This window comes from Pinus tabuliformis, chromosome 6 (genome assembly GCF_031772625.1).
Source record: "Pinus tabuliformis cultivar Carrire ecotype Pingquan chromosome 6, CPIR1, whole genome shotgun sequence".
Lineage (NCBI taxonomy): Eukaryota > Viridiplantae > Streptophyta > Pinopsida > Pinales > Pinaceae > Pinus > Pinus tabuliformis.
In genome coordinates, this window is record NC_142292.1 from 494,045,661 (window position 1) to 494,066,588 (window position 20,928).

The 20,928-nt window shown below is 35.6% G+C and overlaps 1 protein-coding gene across 1 annotated transcript in view; it reads left to right on the forward strand.

Annotated features, from left to right (window-relative positions):
* Nucleotides 1-18,814, forward strand: part of LOC149259483 (uncharacterized) — a 48,422-nt gene extending 29,608 nt beyond the window's left edge. The window contains exons 2-4 of the mRNA XM_089454276.1: nucleotides 18,290-18,340; nucleotides 18,448-18,471; nucleotides 18,563-18,814. Of these exons, the coding sequence (XP_089310402.1) occupies nucleotides 18,290-18,340; nucleotides 18,448-18,471; nucleotides 18,563-18,814 (327 nt within the window). The remainder of the gene's footprint in view (nucleotides 1-18,289; nucleotides 18,341-18,447; nucleotides 18,472-18,562) is intronic.
* The last annotated feature ends 2,114 nt before the right edge of the window (nucleotides 18,815-20,928 follow it).

The following is a 20,928-nucleotide window of genomic DNA, read 5'->3' on the forward strand; positions in this document are numbered from 1 at the left end:
GAAAATAATTTAGAGACTAGTTTTTCAATGATCTTCCATAATCACCCTAACTAGAAATCTATCAATTTCGGTAGCTTATTCACATCCACATCCACCCTAGTTGATATTTGCAATAAGATTGCCATATCTATCAAATAGCTTAACATCGAATAATTTTGCAACCTTACGGTACAAATGTATTTATCACGGGTTGAGATCTATTTCCCTTAAAAAAGATTAAGCTTATTTTCAGTCCAAGAGATTGAGATCTATCATTCGTCTCAAAGGTAGAGCTTATTTCATATCTGTGGCCACTCGTAATTGTTTAAAAGTTGTAAGCCACAATTGGGACACTCGTTTACACCATTAACTGTCCAGGGTTACCGTCGCCTCAGCTCTGTGGCTTGGGAGGGGGCAACGATATATTGGTCACATGGATAGGCCGCAATTCCAACCAAGCCCGCTGATTCATAATTGCCCACACACAATAGGAGATCTACGTTGAGCTATACAGCAAAGGGAGTTTTAGAGATGAAACAACAACAACAGAATCAAGTTCTTATATTGTAGTAACCCCTAGCAGGAGTCAAAGATACAACAATATCAAACTTAGACTTATGACAGAAAAGACAAGGACCGGGACCACCATATATTATAACTGTACAAGCCCAAATAAACTCCACAATGAAAGAACACAATGAAAGAGCACAAGGAAAGAGCATCATATTAATGATAAAATTACTTATTTATACATCTAAAATCTAGCTACGAGACAGTTGTGTCTTGATAACTTATTAACCGTAAAAACGAAATGTAAAACTAATTACATACTATACACTATACAATAACAATTCTGAAGGATTAGTTAACATTCCCCCCTTAATCTAAAGGGACATCTGACATGCCGAGTAACATTCTGAACTTTTCAAACTTTTCACGTCCCAGTGGCTTTGTAAATATGTCTGTGATCTGCTCTGAAGTAGGACAATGTGTCAGATGAATAACTTTGGCCTCTACATAATGTCGAATCAAGTGATATTTGGTGTTAATATGCTTGCTTCGATCATGAAACTTGGGATTCTTGGCCAACTGAATTGCAGAAGAGTTGTTGACGAGTAGTGGAGTTGAAGCCTTTTGTTTCTCCTGCAAGTCTTCAAGTATTTTGCGAAGCCAAATGATTTCTTTTGTAGCTTGAGTTGCTGCAACATATTCGGCTTCGGTGGTAGAATCAGCAGGAACATATTTCTTGTGTGATCTCCAACTGATGGCTACTGATCCAAGACTCATCAAATAACTAGAAGTAGAGACTCCATTCTCCTTATCTCCATCAAAATCAGAATCTGAATAGCTGGTGAGATGGAAATCTACAACTTTGGAATATTTGATGCCATATGTTCAAGTGCCTTTCAAATACTTGAGCACTCGCTTTGTTGCATTCCAATGACCTTCACATGGCTTATGCATGAACCTGGAAAGTATCCCTACAACAAAAGCTATGTCAGGTCGAGTAGTAGTTAGAAAATTTAAACTTCCAACAAGTTGCCTGTACTTTGTTGGATCTTCAAACATACTTCCTTCAGTGGAAGTAAGCTTCAAATTCTGCTCCATAGGAGTAGCGACAGGATTCCCAAATCTGTCCAATATACTTTTTCTGAGAAATGAAAATATATTTGGGTTTCTGATCAACTTCAATCCCTAAATAATAATGTAATAAACCCAAATCTGTCATGTCAAAAACTTTCAATAATTATCTTTTAATGGACGCTATATAGTCATCATTGTTTCCTGTGATCATCAAATCATCTACATACACAACCAAATATACAACTGACTTTCCAATTTTCTTAACAAAAAGAGTTGCATCATCCAGATCAAATAACTTATAATTCAACTTGAGAAGGTGTTCAGTTAACTTTTCATACCATGCACGAGATGCTTGTTTCAGTCCATACAAAGCCTTAACCAATTTGCATACCTTTTGCTCTTTGCCTTTAACAACAAAACCTTCAAGCTGAAACATATAAACATCCTCCTTCAAATCGCCATTCAAAAAAGTTGTTTTAACATCCATATGGTGTATCTTCCAACTATTCTGAGCTGCAAGAGAAAACAAAGTTCTAATTGTGCCCCATTTTGCTGTAGGAGCAAATGTCTCTGTGTAGTCAACACCTTCCTTCTGAGCATAGCCTTTTTCTACAAGTCTTGCCTTGTATTTATCAAGCGAACCATATGCTTTGTATTTGATCTTATACACCCATTTGCAACCAATGGGTTTGACACCTGCAGGAGGATCCACTAACCTCCAAGTTTTATTCTTAATAAGTGCATCATATTCCTTTTGCATTGCATCCTTCCATTCATCACAATTAGCAGCTTCTTCAAAACAATTAGGTTCACTAATTGTACAATGATTGAATTCACAGTCATGAGAAACATTACATGAATCACCTTTAGAAGACATTCTTGTTTCAAAATCGTCATACTTGCATGGAACTTTTCGAGTACGTGTAGATCTCTGTAAAGGTTGCTGAAGTGGTTGTGATGGTTGCTCATCTTGAAAAACAAGCTCAAGAATAGGCTCTTCAAGAGCAATTTTTGGTCCTGCAGAAACATTACGATCATCCAAGTTTTCTTCAGCAATAACATTCTCATGAGTCAAACATGGAAGAACCACAGATTGATCCAGAATGGGAACCCCCCCTTCAGTGTGTGGAACAACATTATCAGATTCAAAATAGAACTTCTTAGATGCAAATTTCTCCAAATGAGTCAGTTGCTTATCAATAGTGGAATTACTTTTATTTGATTCAAGGAAAATAACATCTCTGGAAATAATTAACTTCTTATTCTCCTCATCATACAATCTATAAGCTTTGGAAGTAGCAGAATATCCCAAGAAAATACATTTGCGACTCCTAGCACCCAACTTGTTGTGCTGATGTTTAGGAATTAATGCATAGCATAGAGAACCAAAGACTCTAAAATGTTGAACAACAGGAAGACGATTATACCACATTTCATAAGGAGATTTATTATTGATGACAGAAGAAGGAAAACGATTGCGAATATAAGTTGCACAAAGCACTGCTTCTCCCCAAAACATCAACTTAACATTCTTAAAGAACATCATAGATCTAACCATATTAAGAAAAGTTATATTCATACGTTCTATGATGCCATTCTGTTGTGGATTATAAGGTATGGTAGTCTAATGTTTGATTCCATTGTCCTTCAAATATTGTTCAAAAACATGAGAAGTGTACTCGCCACCATTATCAGTTCTGAGAATGCCTATATTTTGTTGAGTTTCATTTTTAATCATGAAATGAAAATTTTTAAAAGAATCAAACACTTGTGACTTATTCTTCAACAAATACACCCAACACATTCTTGAGTAATCATCAACAAATGTCAGTACATATTTATTTCCATTTGCAATTGCAACAGGCATAGGTCTGAAAGAAGAATTATGAAAAGGTTGTTTACAATGCTTTCCTATAATACAAGCATCACAAGGTGTAATATTTCTTGGAACTGTCGGAAGGCCTTTAATACCTTTCTTTTTCATAATTTTGATGATGCCATAATTGATGTGACCAAATTGAGCATGCCACAAGAAGCTGGGAGATAGGATATCACTTTGATGTGCCAAAAGCACAGAACTTTCACGAGAATTAGAATATGAAGTACCATTTAATTTTAAAAGTGTACCTTCTTCCATACCGGTCATAACAACTACATGATCAACTGCTCTTCTTATCTCGATGATGTCATCAAATATATGAATAGAATGCCCTTGTTGCCAAATATGGATAAGAGACATCAAATTTCGTTGAAAATATGGAATATAAAGTACATCTTGTAGAACATAATCTACAAAATTCGGTATCTTCAAACGAATAGACCCAATTCCAGATAGTTTAATTTGAGACCTGTCAGCAAAGTAAATAACATCATCAATATCGTCACTGAAAGTTTCAAAAAAATCTCGCCTAAATGTCATGTGACAAGTGGCTCCTGAATCCAAAATCCAAGTATCTCGCCATGAAGAAAATGCAGTGTTGAAAACATCATTCATATTAAAATTATAGTGAGCAACAATGTAATGTGCAGACTCTGATGATTTTCCCTTGTCTGGTGGTGGTTGATCTTTCTTTTCATTTAATTTTTCTCTCCTTTCACTGACTTTCTCCCAAGGGATTTTACAGTTAGTAGAAGTATGACCAATTTTACCACATCTAAAACATTTGATAGCTGGTCTATCATTAAAATTCCTTTGTTGTCCGTCTCCTTGATTATTTCCCCCCCACCTCTATAATTTATCCTACCACGACCTCTACTACTTTTATCACCTCTATAAGTTTCGGCATGAGACTTCTGATCCTTTTGTGCAAGGCACAAAGTTTCCACATTAGAGTTAGGTGGAGCCTCTTTCTTCCCAAAGGCTTTTTCTCTCTCATCTATTTTGCTTACTAGTTTATCAAATGTAATGTCTTTTAGTTGCCCACTAACTTGGAGAGATTCCAAATAGGTTGAGTAGACAGGGTGAAGGAATTTTATAAAAGTTGTAAGTTGTAAATCTACTTTAATTCCAGTGGCTACTATATCATGAAAAATGGCTTTTATTTCAGAGGCACTCTTAAATGGATCTTTATCCCTCATCTCAAAATTAAACAAATTTAACAATAACTGAATAATTTCAAGTTTTGAGTGTGAATCATACAATTCTTTCAATTTCTTTAGTGTTTCAAATGCAGTACCACAAGAAACGATATATCTGCTTACCTCTTCTGTCACCAATGCAGTTATTAATGCATATGCCTTGTTGTATTTTGGCTCCCAAATTGCATGTTGCTTCTCATTATCAGGCGGCTCTGGTGCAATTTCTTTTCCATCATTATCCTTCTTGCCTTGACAAACTTCCCACAAATCATTAAAAACAAGGGCACTTTTAAGCTTTCTAAACCACTCTTGATAATTTTCCTTTCCATTAAGAACAACTCCAACTATGGAAACTATTGAAGTCATAATTGTTATGTAGCCAAATATTTTTCGAATCCTTTCAAATTCAAAATATATGCAATACTTCTGAAAAGATATAAATTTGTTTCTCCTCTTATTTTAACAAAGTTGGCTTTGTGGTTTAGTGGTAAGTTTCAAAAATAGCCTAGCAAAGAGCTAGGTTCAAATCTTATTAGCCTTCAAAAATAAATTTTATTTTACGAATGGCCTCTTAAAAAAATATGTATTTCAAATCACCAGAAAATTGACCACTCTTTAATTAAAAATTTAATTCAAACCACCAAAAATATACATCCTCGCTAGAAAATTGACCACTCTTCAATTAAATTCTTAACCACCAAAAAATATATATCTTCGCCAGAAAATTGACCACTCTTCAATTAAAAGTTTTATTCAAGCCACCAAAATATATATGCTTCATTTTAAGTATTCTTCACAAATACTTGAGTAAAAAGTTTCAGTAATTTTTTTTTGTATTCTTAAATCTTTCTGTAAAAAACTTGTATCATTCAAACTTTGTATCATTTTCAGTAAAAAAATGTGTATTGTTCAGCAAAAAAAATTGTAATCTTTAGAAATCTTTCTGTAAAAAACTTGTATCATTTAAACTTTGTATCCTTCAGAAATCTCCCATTTGCAGTAAATGTATATTGTTATCCTTCATAAATGTTATTGTTATTAAACTCATGTTGATTGTGGTAAATGCAAATATTGTGATTAAACTCTTGTTTACTGCAATAAATGTAATTACTAAAAATAAATATGCCACTCAATTTCTCCAATCGTCTTTCATTGTGATTGAAAGATATGAAACTTACAGAAAGTCAATAGTTTGGGCATCCCACTGCATTGCTCCATTGGATTAACCTTCTACTACACTCTATCTTCACAATCTTCACACTCCACATCTCCTTCACCATAGACTTCAAATACATGGAGTTTAGGAACAACTCAACCAGGGCTCTAATACCACTGTACAAGCCCAAATAAACTCCACAATGAAAGAGCATAAGGAAACAGCGTCATATTAATGATAAAATTACTTATTTATACATATGAAATCTAAGTACGAGACAGTTGTGTCTCGGTAACTTATTAATCGTAAAAACGGAATGTAAAACTAATTACATATTATACAATATACAATAACAGTCCCGAAGTATTAGTTAACATTAACAGTGTTCTGATAGGGAAGCATTCCATCGATTATCCTTAAGTTGATTAGACTCACTTTCATCCCAATCGAACGCAGAATTAGCACAAAGAACAAAAGGGCATTTCGTCTTTGAACCCAATAGTGTTAACCAAAGTATCGTTGGGTGCAGAGGCCCCTGATGGACACCAAGAATTAGTCATGACGTCAACGATTTGAGATTGTTTGTATACACTAAGCCCAACAGTGGTGCAACGTCCATTTGGGAGGCGCAGTTGCCAAAGTTCCAAGGGATTTTCGAGAACCAAGAGGTCGACTGTATATTTAGGAGAGAGTTGAATTAATTTCGGCATGCAATAGTGATTCCACGGTCAAACCTATAGTGTTTTAGCAGAGTCACAAGGGCCAAAATTATCAGGGATCAGAATTCTGTCATTAATTTTCCTTCAAAGACTAGTTGACTTCTATTCCTTCACCAGGGACCATGTCACACAATTAAAGAGGTCGAATTCTGGGTGTGATAATAGTGGACTTAAGGGTCAAATATAATGAAATAAAATGCCAAATTCTTGTATTGACCATGGTCGATTTATCCCAGATTTGAGAGAGCCGAATTATTTGTGTCTAGCAAGGGTGTCAAAGAGTCGAGTTATAAAAGCAGAGGGACATTATTTTGGGGGCATCAATAGTCCTAAGGACGAATACCAGCAGTGAGCTCAAGTACCGAATTATTGCAGAAGGCCCACATACGGCTAGATCAATCTCAGAAAATCAATGTATCACTGGGTTGTATTATTGTTGTTATGATGAGATTGTTTGTTTATGTCAGAAGAGAATATAAATAGATAAAATTGCAGGAATATAAGACATTTAATCACTGCATAAATTTCCAGAACAATTGTTTCATGGATCGTGTCTTTTGTACTGTAACTGATTGACCCTTTAAAGGAACTGGGCATATATCTCGGGAGTCTAATATGTTATCAAAGTCCAAGTGATGTGTGCCATCTGCAGTGTATTAGATTTAGCCTTACCTAGAGCAGAGCTGTAATAACAATTGTAGCCAGCATAGTGTAGGTACATGGAAGAGACTAATTCATAAATTTTGCAGTAATTGGAAGATGAATTACCTTTCTCGATGGCCCAGTCGTTTGGCTTCTTGAGCATATTTTGACCTTCATTCTGAGCCACATTGGACATCAATGAAGTATATATATATATATATATCCTTTCTGCATGGTGGTTGAAGTAAGCAATGAAAGGGAGCACAAGTTCCATATCATCTTGGAGGTTGAGTTTGGCTCTGAGCATGGAAATGAATTTCTGAGCATTTCTTTGAGTCTGGAACAAAGATACTTGAGTCAACATAATAGGTTCATGTCCTTCATTTACAGTTCTACTGTTGGTGTATTATGTGGACAACGTAGCTTATTTCCTTGTGTCTATTATTACTGAACCTGTGTGTAAATATCAATGTGTTTCTCAGTCTTGAAGTAATACAATTATAAAAACAAAAGAAGACAATGTGTTGGGGAATTTATCATTGTTGGAGAAATATCATTGGTTAGTCTAAAAAAAACATGCCCAGATGGGATTATGTATCATGGTGATGTGTGGAGTCATTAGTCAAGGTGTGTAATGTCGTGTTCGCGAGTACAACAGGTTTTATTGGCATCTCTGGACCAAATTTGTTTGAAGCTAAATTGGGCCAAATTTGTTTGAAGTTGAACTTAATAATTGGAAGGGCATGATTGAGAGTGTTTTCTTGCTTTGGTATGTAAGGAGATGGGACCTTCCCTAGAAAACGCCCATAAAATATTGGACAAAATTCTAGATAAAATAGAAGAAACATGGGGGCTTTTTTACAGCAATACCACTTCAGACCAGAATAGCAGGCCTTTCTAAAAAATATTCAATGCCATTTTGCAGCAAAAGCGCGCATCAGAAATAAAGGAAGGACAGGGAAGAGGCGCTAAGCTCTTCACTCTTGGATCTAAGCTACAACGGATGAATTCAGTCATAGACCTTCATAAGTTGGAGGAATTAGTCGCATGTATGTCCGAGGAGGGGCAACCAGAATGGAAGAAACTTAGTTGGGCTCTCAAGCCATCTATGCTTGCATTAATACAACCCAAATATTGGGAACATCCTTATGAAGAGGTCGGGCTCACAATTTCTTCTTGTCTCAGCAGGATCGTGGATTTAACATCACCACTACTGCCTTACAATAATGATATCATGAGGGAGATATTGTAGCTGATAGTAGAATCCCTTCAAGGGTTGAACAACATCATGCTTCCTACCTTTCATAAGTGGTGCATAATCTTAGAACTCATGGCAGAGTTTAGCTTTGGCACATTCATGTTGAATCTGGAATGTGATGACTTAATCTTTCAAGTGTTCTGGAACTTTTACACCAGCATTACATCATCTCATCCAGACCATGTCAAAACAAGCATGTAAAAGATTTTGTTCTTGTTCCTAGAAAGAGATGCTGACATCTACAAGATACTGAGATCCAAACTATTGACCATTTGGAGGAAGGCACTAATTGTATCACTAGTCGCTTATGATCTAGTGGAGACGTTAGTCATGCAAAACATAAAATTGCTCAGAAAGGTGCTGACTAAGAAGGACCTTAAAAGGATTGATGAAAGAAGCAAGAACAAAGATAGTAGAACCTGTAACAAAAATGAACTAAGAAGGAGAGGACTATGCTTTATCTGCAAGGGACCAAGAGCACCTAACCATTCATGCTCAGGTGATAGGAAGGAGGCAACAAAGGAAAAAAGGTTGGAGACTCCTTTAGATCATGCGAGGTTGGGTTCATTGGTTTTCAGGAGAGCACCCATGAAGGATCCGTGCATTCAAGTACAAATGGTGAGAAACAATACAATGTTTTTTAGAGAGACTTGTTGGACAAGCCGATGATAATCAATCAACCTGACAATTAGTACACGAGGAAAAGAATGAGGTAATTCCTCCTAACGATGTGGTAGAGTCTTGTACAATTGAGTCCATAGATATCCAGGAGGACATCCAGAAAGAGTATGGGCAATCAAGTATAGGTAACAGTCCACCAGTACATCCATGTTTGACAACTAGAGAGGGTGAACAACAGATTGTCCCCACACGTGGAGAAGGTCATGAAGAGGACATTCAAGAGGACTCAAGTGAGGAGCCAATAGTAATAAACTGACATGATGAGCATGATCATGAGGGACAACATGACAAATATAGTATGCAGGATGAGCCATTTCTGGAGAGTCAGTCGAAGGTTCAAGCTAGAGCCATGATGGTTGAACATTCGACGTAGACAGATACAAAGGCATTCAACACGGCACCATAATTTCCAGGGGAGGAATTTCGAGAAAAATATCATGCATTTCAAGACATGTCTTATGATGTTGAAGCAGAGAGTCTGGACAGTCTGAGACACTGTCTTACAGGAGAATAGGAAAATTGAGGAGCTCATAGGGGTATGTGTCGAGTCAGTGGCCAAGTTGTCCAGTGTTGAGGAATGACTCAAGTCCCTCACAACGCAGTAAGAGGAGTACAGTTGGGACTTCCATAGCAGCCCTCTACAGGAGTACATAGATAAGGCTTGCAGCACTACCAACCCACCTTTATACACTGAGGAAAGTAGGGCAGAGTTCTCCAAATGGATCATGTTGAGTGACTAGGTGGAGCAACATGAGTGCGGCATCGAGTAACATTAACATAGTATATTTATTCCATGTGCAGGTATTCATCATTCCCATGGCATCAATTGGCGAGAGATTATGAGTTGGTACGATATTGATGGGATGATTAATAGGACACTTTTAGCCAAGGGCATATCACAGCAGGGGCCCTTAGGCATGTGCAGTTATGGAGGGATGAGATGGTATCATAACCCACAGGTCCTAGGACTTAGGTGGCATTTGGATCTAGGTGAATCTATTGAGGGCAGGATTGGCTGGAGGCTTGTTTGGGACCTAGGTATCAAAGGATCCATTCAGGATCATTTAGCATGGACACGTGGAATAACACACTGGTTTGTATGGGACCCTGGTATCAGTATACAAATGCTTTTGTTGTGGATTGAAGTGGATTGCTTGAGGACAAGCAATATTTGGGTGGGAGGATTTGTAATATTCCCTTTTTTTTTATATGGTCAAAGTGGACGAAATCTGCCCATGGTATTTACCTAAGGTACTGACCCATGGTAATTGCCTCGTTTCTCAAGGAAAAATAGTAAAATATGATTTCTAAAGAGTCCATCAAACCTATAAAAGGGGATAGGTGCTAGGTCTTTAGATCATCTTGAGTTTATCTATCTTATTGTGTTTTCTTGAGAACTTGGCATGGTCAGTTCCAGTTTGATCCGGGGACGAAAACCTCGTGGGTGTGATTTATCTAGTGGATCCATTCAAAATCCACGATTGTGCTTCAGTCTTTTGTTTTCTCTTTTGTTGTGCAGTCGTGCATGCCATTGCAGGGGCTCCAATATTTTGTATGGGCATGCATTATCTTCTTTAGTTAATAATATAAATAAAGGCTACATTTCTTTTAGGTCTCTTGTGTTTTATGTTTGGCTTGTCAGTATTCCATTTAGAACACTAAAATATTCCATATCTATTGATTATTTTCTTGGTGGGAATCTCACAGGAGCACTATTGAACTGTGTAGGATCAAATATACAGTTTTTGTCAATGGATCCCTCCAAAAAACTAGATTCATTTCAATATGATGGATAAGGGTTGACTAATAGATGATAAATTATTGTTTTGGTTTATGTAACAAGGCTCTTCGAAGCCTTAGATGTTGAGTGATCACGAGACTCGTAGAATATTTGTGATGATTATTTTTGTTATCAGTTAGAGTTTGAAGAATCTGTAAGACAAACAACTAAGAATTATAATAGATGATAGGATATAGAAAGAGTTGTGAAGTAAATAGTATGGATGGTAGTGAATGGATGAAATAATGAGAAATCCATGCTTATGAACAACTTTTATTAATGAAAGTTTGTGTTCTTTTCCTCTTAAAAAAAAAAGCCAAGGCAAAGAAAGAAAATAGAGACCAAGTTACCACAGACCATAAAAACAACTAGAGTCATTCCTTGTCAATATCATGGTGAAACCCATAAGTGCTACTTTCTTACTAAGTGTTTAACTAAAATCTGATGTAAACGCAGAGAGGAAAAAACACAAACAAATTCGCACTAAAAAACACATATTCACAAAACTTCTCACATACACAATCAACAAAAACAAATTCACACAGAAAAAACACAAATTCACAAAACTTCTCACATACACAACAAACAAATTCAAACCAAAGAAACACAAATTCACAAAACGTATAACATACACAACTATCACATACACAATTTTCTTCTTGCTTTCCCACACAACTATCACTACTATCTTCTTGCCTTCCCACACAACTATCACTATCTTCTTGCCTCTTGGCTTTCACACCCAACTATCACTATCTTCTTACCGCTTGGCTTTCACACACATTACCATGACCTAATCACGGGGCTTTCACACACTTTACAATGACATGACATGATCCTCACGGGTACAAGTATATAAAGGGGACACTCTAACTTGAGTGGACACAACTCCACTTATATATATTGAAGTCGGGCTTATACTAACTCTCCACTTTATATATATTGAACTCGAACTTATACTAATTCTCCATGCTCTAACTTGTTCATACAAAGTCACTAAATTAGATTTTTCCCAATATATATTGAACTCCAACTAACACTAACTCATGGGATGGAGAGGGGAGTAATAGGGGCAGTGAGAAAGAGAAATGCCTTAAACAAAATCTATTTAATGGACAGTCAAGTTGGAGGTGGTTTACTCATTAGAGACAACAGGGACAAAAAGAGGGGTAAAGGTAGCAGCATTAGTTGCATTTGAACCAGAGACACAGGCGCAGGCCAAGGCAACACAATAAGTTCTCCTTTCAATCACTGAGCTCTCAAAATTTTTTTATTCAGGTAAAATATTTCTTCACAGAAAGTGCATTGTTTTCTTCATAAAGCGCAGGATGTAGAGGAAGTTCCGGGTTTTTACATGCAATCAGAATGCATTCTAAGGCAAGGCCTTGCCCCTCCTCTGCAGATGGCTTCTACCATGCATGTTTCCTCTTCAAACTGAATTTGAATTCCTTCCCTGGTTTGTTCCATGGAAAACAACGGTGGTGTGTTCCATGGAAAAAAAATGTGTAAGTTGCTTTAATAGATGAGATTCTGAAGGAATACAATCAGAGAACACACACTTGAACACATAAAACACATAACAAAACTGTCTTTGTTTGATTGTTGAAACGGTTTTTTATACACAACAAGGAAGTTTCCGGAGTCAGTGGCTTCTCCAGGAAGCTATCCATCTCTCAAGACGTCCGCCGAATCCTCCAGAATAGTCTAGCAACTGCATTAATGGCGGGTGGTTGGAATTAATGTCTTCCAACACTCCCCCTTAATTCCAACCATATGAAAAATATACTATAGCACAATATATAAGACACTATAAACATACTCTTAATTTTCATGCCTGCTGGTCTAAGTCTCAGCTAGGCTTACAATATAATCTTGATTTTCTACAACACATAACTTACTTCTACAAAACTCAAATTTTGCCTTCCCAAGAGGCTTAGTGAATATGTCAGCTACATTCTCATTTGTATTACAGTACATTAGAGAAATTTCTTTTGATTGGACCTTTTCTCTTACAAAATGATATTGTGTGTCTATATGTTTTGACCTTGCATGACATACAGGATTGTTCCCTAGTTTGATGGTGCTTTGATTGTCACATCTGATCACTGTAGGTTCTTGTTGACCTTCACCAACATCTTCAAGTATTCTTCTGAGCCATATAGCTTCACAGGTGCCACTACATAATGCTTTATATTATGCTTCAGTTGATGACAGGGAAACTGTTGCCTATTTCTTACTGCTCCATGATATAGCTCCCGATCCTATATTGAAGACATATCCAGTGGTCGATTTCCGATCATCTGGATTTCCAGCCCAGTTAGAATCAGAATGACCTGTCAATTCAACATTACAAGCATTAGTATATTCAATACCAAAATTGATAGTTCCCTTTAAATATTGAAGGACCCTTTTTGCAGCTATCCAATGGCTTTCATAAGGCTTAGCGATGAATTGACTAAGTATGCTTACTGCATAAGCAATGTCTGGTCTAGTGGTAGTGAGATAATCCAGACTTCCCACTAATTGTCGATACAATGTTCCATTCACCTCTTTTGTTCCATCATCACTTCTTAATTTGATATTTTGTTCCAATGGAGTACTCACTGCTTTACATCCATTCATATGAAATCTGTTTAGTACTTCATTTGTATATTTGCTTTGTGTGATTAAGGTTCTTCCATAATTTCTCCATACTTCAAGACCTAGACAATGGTGCATCTCACCAAGATCCTTCATCTCAAATTCCTGTGATAACTTCATTTTTATATCTGTAATTAATTTATCAGCATTGCCTGTTATTATTAGATCATCAACATATATAGAAAGCAATACTATATCCCCATTTTTTTCTGTCTTGACATACAAATTAGGATCATTTTTGCTCTTTTTAAATCCTTGTTGAAAGAAGAATTTGTCAATTTTCTCATACCAATATCTGGGGGCCTGTTTTAGTCCATATAAGGCCTTTTTTAACTTGCATACAAAATGTTCTTGACCTTTCTTTACAAATCCTTCTGGTTGAACAAGATAAATCTCTTCTTTTAAATCACCATTTAAAAAAGCTGACTTCACATCTAATTGATGTAGCTTCCAATCATATTTAGTTGCCATTGCTATCATTATTATGATTGTATTCATTTTTGCAATAGGAGCAAAGGTATCTTCATAATCTATACCTTCTTTTTGTGAATAACCTTTTGCAACCAATCTTGCCTTATACTTATCTATGCTACCATCTACATTAAATTTTGTCTTGTACAACCATTTTGATCCTATAGGGACTTTATTTTCAGGTAGTTTTGTTAATTCCCATGTTTCATTTTTATTATAGAGTCATATTCTTCTTTCATAGCTTCCATCCATTCTTTATGATTTTTGGCTTGTTTATAATTTAAGGGTTCAAAAACAATCATTACTTGAGACATTAAGGCATAATCTTTATACCTGATGGGGGCTTGAATCTGTCGTGTTGACCTTCTTAGAGGTTCATTACTTTGTGGAGTACCTTCTCCTTTTCTTCTCTGTGGAGTGCCTTCATCACTTCTTTGTGGACTTTGATTCCTTGATGTGTCTTTTGGAATGTCCATGTGTTCTAGTTCTTGAGTTGATTCCACAACTTCTTCTTCTTCCTTAAATCTTTCATAAGAAGACTGCCATGTATTATGTTCATCTTCTTTTATTTGTTTATCTACATGCTCATGAAATATAACATCTCTACTTGCAAAGACCTTGTGAGTACTTGGATCATACATTTTATATGCTTTTTGATCAGTGCAATATCCAATAAAAATACATTTGATGGCTTTGGCATCTAACTTTCTCCTATCCTCTTTAGGAATATGAGCAAAGGCCTTGCATCCAAATATCCTTAAATGACTAACTTTAGGTTTAAAACCATACAATGCTTCAAATGGTGTTTTGTGCTCAAGATACTTAGTAGGGCTTCTATTTTTAAGATATACAGCTATATTAATGGCTTCAACCCAAAAACTATTAGAAAGTCCTTTACTTCGAGCACATTCAACTAATGTTCTATTATTTCTTTCAGCTACTCCATTTTGTTGAGGTGTATGTGGTACTGTAAATTGTTGCATAATTCCATTTTGTTTACAATATTTGATAAAAGCTCCTGAAGTGTACTCACCACCTTTATTTGATCGAATAATTTAAATGCTCTTTCCTGTTTGCTTTTCAACCATACACTTGAATTCTTTAAAGTAGTCAAACACGTCACTTTTGTTTCTTATAAAGTACACCTAGGTGAATCTAGTGCTATCAAAAATAAATATAAGAAAGTAATATGCTCCACCAAGTGACTTAGTTTGCATTGGACCACATACATCAGTATGCACTAGTTCAAGTATTTCACGTTTTCTTCTATTTTCATGCACAGGAAATTCTTCCCTGTGTTGTTTTCCTAGTGCACAACCTTCACATTCAAAGTGTTCACCCTTAATAATTGGAAGACCTTCTACCATCAGTTTCTTTTGTAGTAACATTAGGTCATTATGATTTAAGTGTCCATACCTTTGATGCCAAAGTTCTATAGTTGACATGCCTGTTGATGCCAAAGCTTGATGCCCATTCTTTATTACATCCAACTTGTATAAGCCTCCAACTCTCATTCCTTTTGCAACAACCTTGTAGTTGTCCCGCACATCCTTTACCAAACAATGTGATTTCACAAATTCAACTTTTAAATGTTGATCTGTGATAGTAGAGACTGAAATTAAGTTCTTCTTTAATCCTAGAACATACGCCACATTTTGAATTTTTTTTTCTTGTCCATTAGGCATCATAACACTTATATTACCATATCCTTTAATTTCATGTGATCTATTATCTCCTAAATAGATGTGTCCACCATTATTAATCTCATGATAAGTATCAAACCAATCTCTTTTGCGTGACATATGGATTGATGCACCAGAATCTATAAACCAAGCATTATCATCATCAGTTTCTACTGATAAAGTAGCATTGGACACAAACAATTTAAGATTGATAACATCTTGACTAATTGCTTAATCTCTATCAACATAATTTCCTGAATGCCTTCTTTGTTTAAATTGATCAGACCTCCTTTTCATGTAATTCTTAGCAAAATGACCAGGTTTTCCACAATAATAACACACATCATCTCTACTTGATTTGGCATTTTTCCTTGGTAAAGGGGTACCTTGAAATGATTTTACCCATGTTTTTTTGCCTTTATTTTTCTCTCACTGTTTGCCTTTGAAGGACTACTTCCCTTTGGCCATCAATGCCAAATCTAATTTGGGGGATTTCTGTTTAAGGCTTCTTCTCTGCTCTTCTTCCTGCATAAGTATACCTGCCAACTCATCAAAAGTAGGAGCCTTCTCTCTAGCTGAAAGACCAGTTATAAATATTTGATATTCATCAAGCATTCCATTTAATGTCACAGTGACCAAGTCTATACTAGATATTGATTCACCAATGTCACCTAATTTATCCTTTAGATCTTTAATTCTAGAAATAAAATCACTAACACTTTCATTTTCTTCCATCTTAATTGAAAAAAGCTTACTCTTTAAATACACTATTTGATTTGTAGTCTTCGTCTCATACAAATTTTTGAGAGTGTCCCATGTCTCCTTGGATGTTTTGCACTCTCTAATGTGTGGAATAATGTTTTCCTTAACTGTCATCCGCAAAAGCACCTTTGCTTTGTTTTCCCGTCACTCCCAATCTTGAATTGCAGCATCTGTGGCTTGAGGGGACACTAGCTTAACTTCAGCTCCAGACACAATCGCCCATGTATTGTTGCCTTCCATCAAAGTCTGCAACTTAAACTTCCAATTTGCATAATTTTCACCATCTAACTTGTTAGATTCAGATAAATAAGATTCTGCCAATACATTAGCCATTTTACTTATTTTCACCTTACCAATCACCAAAAATTACTAATTTTTACAAATATAAATCCTCAAGCAAAATTTTTTTATCCAATATTATTGGATAATATTGTTGCCTTTTTTTTTTTTTTTTTTGAATCACAAACTAGAATAGCTTAAATCACAAATTACTAAACACAACTTTGAAATGTGATTGATCGAATAGATTAGATTTGCTAAAATGGAATAATAGTAATAACCATTGCCAGTGAAGAAAAATGCACAAGATGAACCCTTCATCCCTGGTAAGTAGTGAACTATAACAGTCGATAATATAAACGCTACTAATGACAACCAGAAACTTAATATGACATTCCCATAATCCTCGAACTCCCTTGTATTAAGTCTCCAAACTAATAAAAGTAAAGACAACAGCCTTCAACGTTTCTGCTTTCTCCACCAATCCCTTTAGAAGAACCTTCGCCCTAAGATCTCAAATCTGAAGTGCATCAGCAACTGGCCCCGCCAAACTCAGAACTTCAAATGGGCGCTTGTCCTTGCTTTCAGAACTTCCTTTCTCAAACCTCGGCTTCCTGCGGTCACACTAGCGTAGATCCCTGCAACAACGTTTGGAAAACAAGAAAAATAAACCACGCTTGGACGAGTTTACCTTCCACGATGGTCTCAACACAATCCTCCTCACAGTGGCTCGAACGCCTCAATCGCACACCAAACACAGGCTTCCTTTCAGCTCTCCCTTGGCTTTAGCAGACAGCACTCTAGCAGAACAGAGCCATCTCCCCGGACAGAACAGAGCCCTCACACTTAACTATAATCCACCGCTCTGAATGGATCTCCCCACCGCCTCTTCTAACGCAGTTCCAAACAACGAAAAGCTCTCTACACTCAAACACTTAGCACCACAATTAATTGGCCTCTCCTCGCAGCTCACCTGAGCTCGTTCTTCTCACACCTCACACCTACTCTGATACCAAATTAGAGAACACACACTTGAACACATAAAACACAAAACAAAACTGTCTTTGTTTGATTGCTGAAGCGGCTTTTATACACAGCAAGGAAGTTTATGGAGTCAGTGGTTTCTCCAGGAAGCTATCCATCTCTTAAGACGTCTGTCGAATCCTCCAGAATAGTCTAGCAACTGCATTAATGGTAGGTAGTTGGAATTAATGTCTTCCAACAAATACTCAGCTTGCTTTCGTCCTCACTAGATTGTTGATCATCTGTTAAATACTAGATTGTTGATTTCCCCTTAAATACTTAATTGAGCTACCCATAAATAGATGCAATTCGGAAGGGGGACTAATTCAATTCAGGTGTTGGCAGACCAATTGCTTTAGAAGAGGTTTTGTGTTAGTTAAAATTTGTATTCAACAAAAGACGTATGAAAACTTCAGGGATCTTAACTCGGCAGTATTGGTAATGTAAACCCCGTTTCTGTTTCAATTCATATGTTGCACAATGATATTCAAATAATTATCTATATTTTGTCCAATTGAATCAATTATTAACTTGTTAATAAATCCACATTAACAGGTAATTACGGATCCTAACCCTCATGGTGGGGAATACGTACAATGGTATCCTGTAATTCTCAACTTATCTCATATCAACTTCTCCTTCATTATTTCGCAAGCAGAATACATTAAAAATCATTTCACAATAAAAGTATTAATCGTTATGTTGCTTTGCAGGTTAACGATGGTGATAATAAAGATGTATGTTGCTTTGCAGATTAACGATGGTGATAATAAAGATGAATGATGAAGAAAGTATAATAAATTTTTTGTTTTTTCACTATGGTTTAAGTGTTTTGGAATATTAGTAATTTTAGAGGACGAGATCTATTCCTATAAAGTTCCCAAGAGGGGTGCACACAAAATAATTGTGACAATATTCAACATCTCTATCGAATCTATGCAATCCGTCCTTGTGCTGAAATCGCAAGAGAAGCGAGAGGGCTTCTGTACTAGATATTTTGCAGCTGACAATCAACTTGGACTGTCGATTGCCGTTACGTTATTCAAGCTCGAAAATGAAAATGAAGAGCCTGAAAGTTAGGAAGCAAATGGGGCATCACGTAATGAAAATGAAAATATGAAGAGCCTAAAAGTTAGGAAGCAAATCGGGCATCACGTTGGAAACGGCACAAGCACAAAAGGATGGCCGACAATTCTTATTATTGTAGAATTTAGATTTTTGTGATCCATATTAGTTGTAACAGTGTTTTTGGTAACAATTACATAAAATAAACTCTCGTTGACACGTTTCGAACCAACAAGTGTGGTTCATCTTTAAGATAAGATGAACCACATTTGTTGGACAAGTGTGGTTCATCTTTGGGATAAGATGAACCACACTTGTTGATTCGAAACGCATCGATGGAATAAGATCAATCACACTTGTTGGTTCGAAATGTGTCGACAGGATTTTATTTTATGTGATTTTTAAGGGAAATGTTGTTACAAATTATTATTATTATTATTAATCCCCTGAAACTTTTATAAAAAAAAAATTTTGGTTTCCGTTGTGTAATTACTTTCAAATTTTGATAATCTTTTTTTCATATAGTGAAGTACTTTGCTTATTTATTTATTTATATATTTAAAACCATATTTTAAATAATAATGAATTCAATTTTATTAACAACAAAATATTAATTCAAATTTGTTATACACCATCTTTAAAAATAAATAATAACAACATGATATTATGATTATCAATAGCAATGTGATATAATATCTTATAGCAATTTGAATTAATATTTCTGTAATTCTTAGATATTTGAGTTTTAATAATAAAAAAATTGATGTGAGCTATAATTTATAATTAAGTTTCAACGGATAGCTTAGTTGGTTGGGTTCTTGTTGTTAAGTATTTTGTCTATCTAGAGGTTATGGGATCAAATCTCTTTGACGCCTTTGGAGCTAGGCCTTGCTAGTTTGGTTCCTTTGGGTTGATCTCCCTTGATTTTCCATAGATGTAGCAGTCCTTACTCAATATTCGTGAACCACTCTTAAAAAAGTTAATAATTTAAAATCAGTTATATAATTAAATAATAAAAGATAAATAAAATATAATAATAATAATAAATAATTATTTTTTCTATAATTATAAAAAATAATTATTTATATTTTTGAATAATATTTTTGATATAAAATAATGAGTAGAAATATTTTTTTTAAATAATACTAAAAATATTAATTATTTTTAATAATAATAATAAATTATTTTAATTTTAATTAATTTTTAATTATTTAATTAAAAATGTCTTTAGAAATATATTTAATTATTATTACATAAAATGAAAAATATTATATATAGTTAACTATATAAAAGGAAAAATACTTAGATTTTATAATTTATAATTAACTATATAGAATAAAAAATGAATAGATTTTATAATTTATAATTAATTATATAAAATGAAAAATATTTGATTATTTATATAGATTTATAATTTTCAGCTTTTTGTAATTTATATTTGAATTATTGAGAAAAAAATCAACAATAATTACAAGGGCTAAATCTTTTTGGCAATAAACTCTTTGAATAATATTTTTTTTTTCTAAGTAAGGCTAAACTATTATATTACAGCAAGAGCAAAGTTACATCATCAAAATTACAACGGGGCCGCGGCCCTGTAAGATTTGTCCTAGGACAGACAGTAGACACCGGAGTATTCATGCCAGGAGTACATAGGACACATGGACAAAAACTTAGAGCAACACTCATGTAGCTGACACATGAACAAAAGCACTTGAAGAACATCGACACAGAACAGAGATAACAGAAAACCGACACAATTACATAGAGACAGAGTAACAGATTCATATATGACCGCGTAGGGAGCTGACAGAGAAAAATTCTTGCTGTAAAACCTGGAGCGCGAGCTGGGCATGTTAATCTTCATCAGTAGTCTGCGGTTCATCTTCCGCCTTGCAGCAGGGAGGCTGGAGGATGGCCTTACCAGGGTTGTGCGTTCCACGGTCACTTGGGCCAGCGCCATAGTCACAAACAGGTTCTCTCGGGCCTGCTCCCGGGTCATGTATGGGCCGCATCATCTCAACAGCAGGGAATTCCATTTCCACCGTAGGAACAATCCCAGGAACACGCGGAGGGTTGGCACGGGGATTGCCTTCCTCATCTTCCCAAGGATTGCTGCAGTGCTCCAC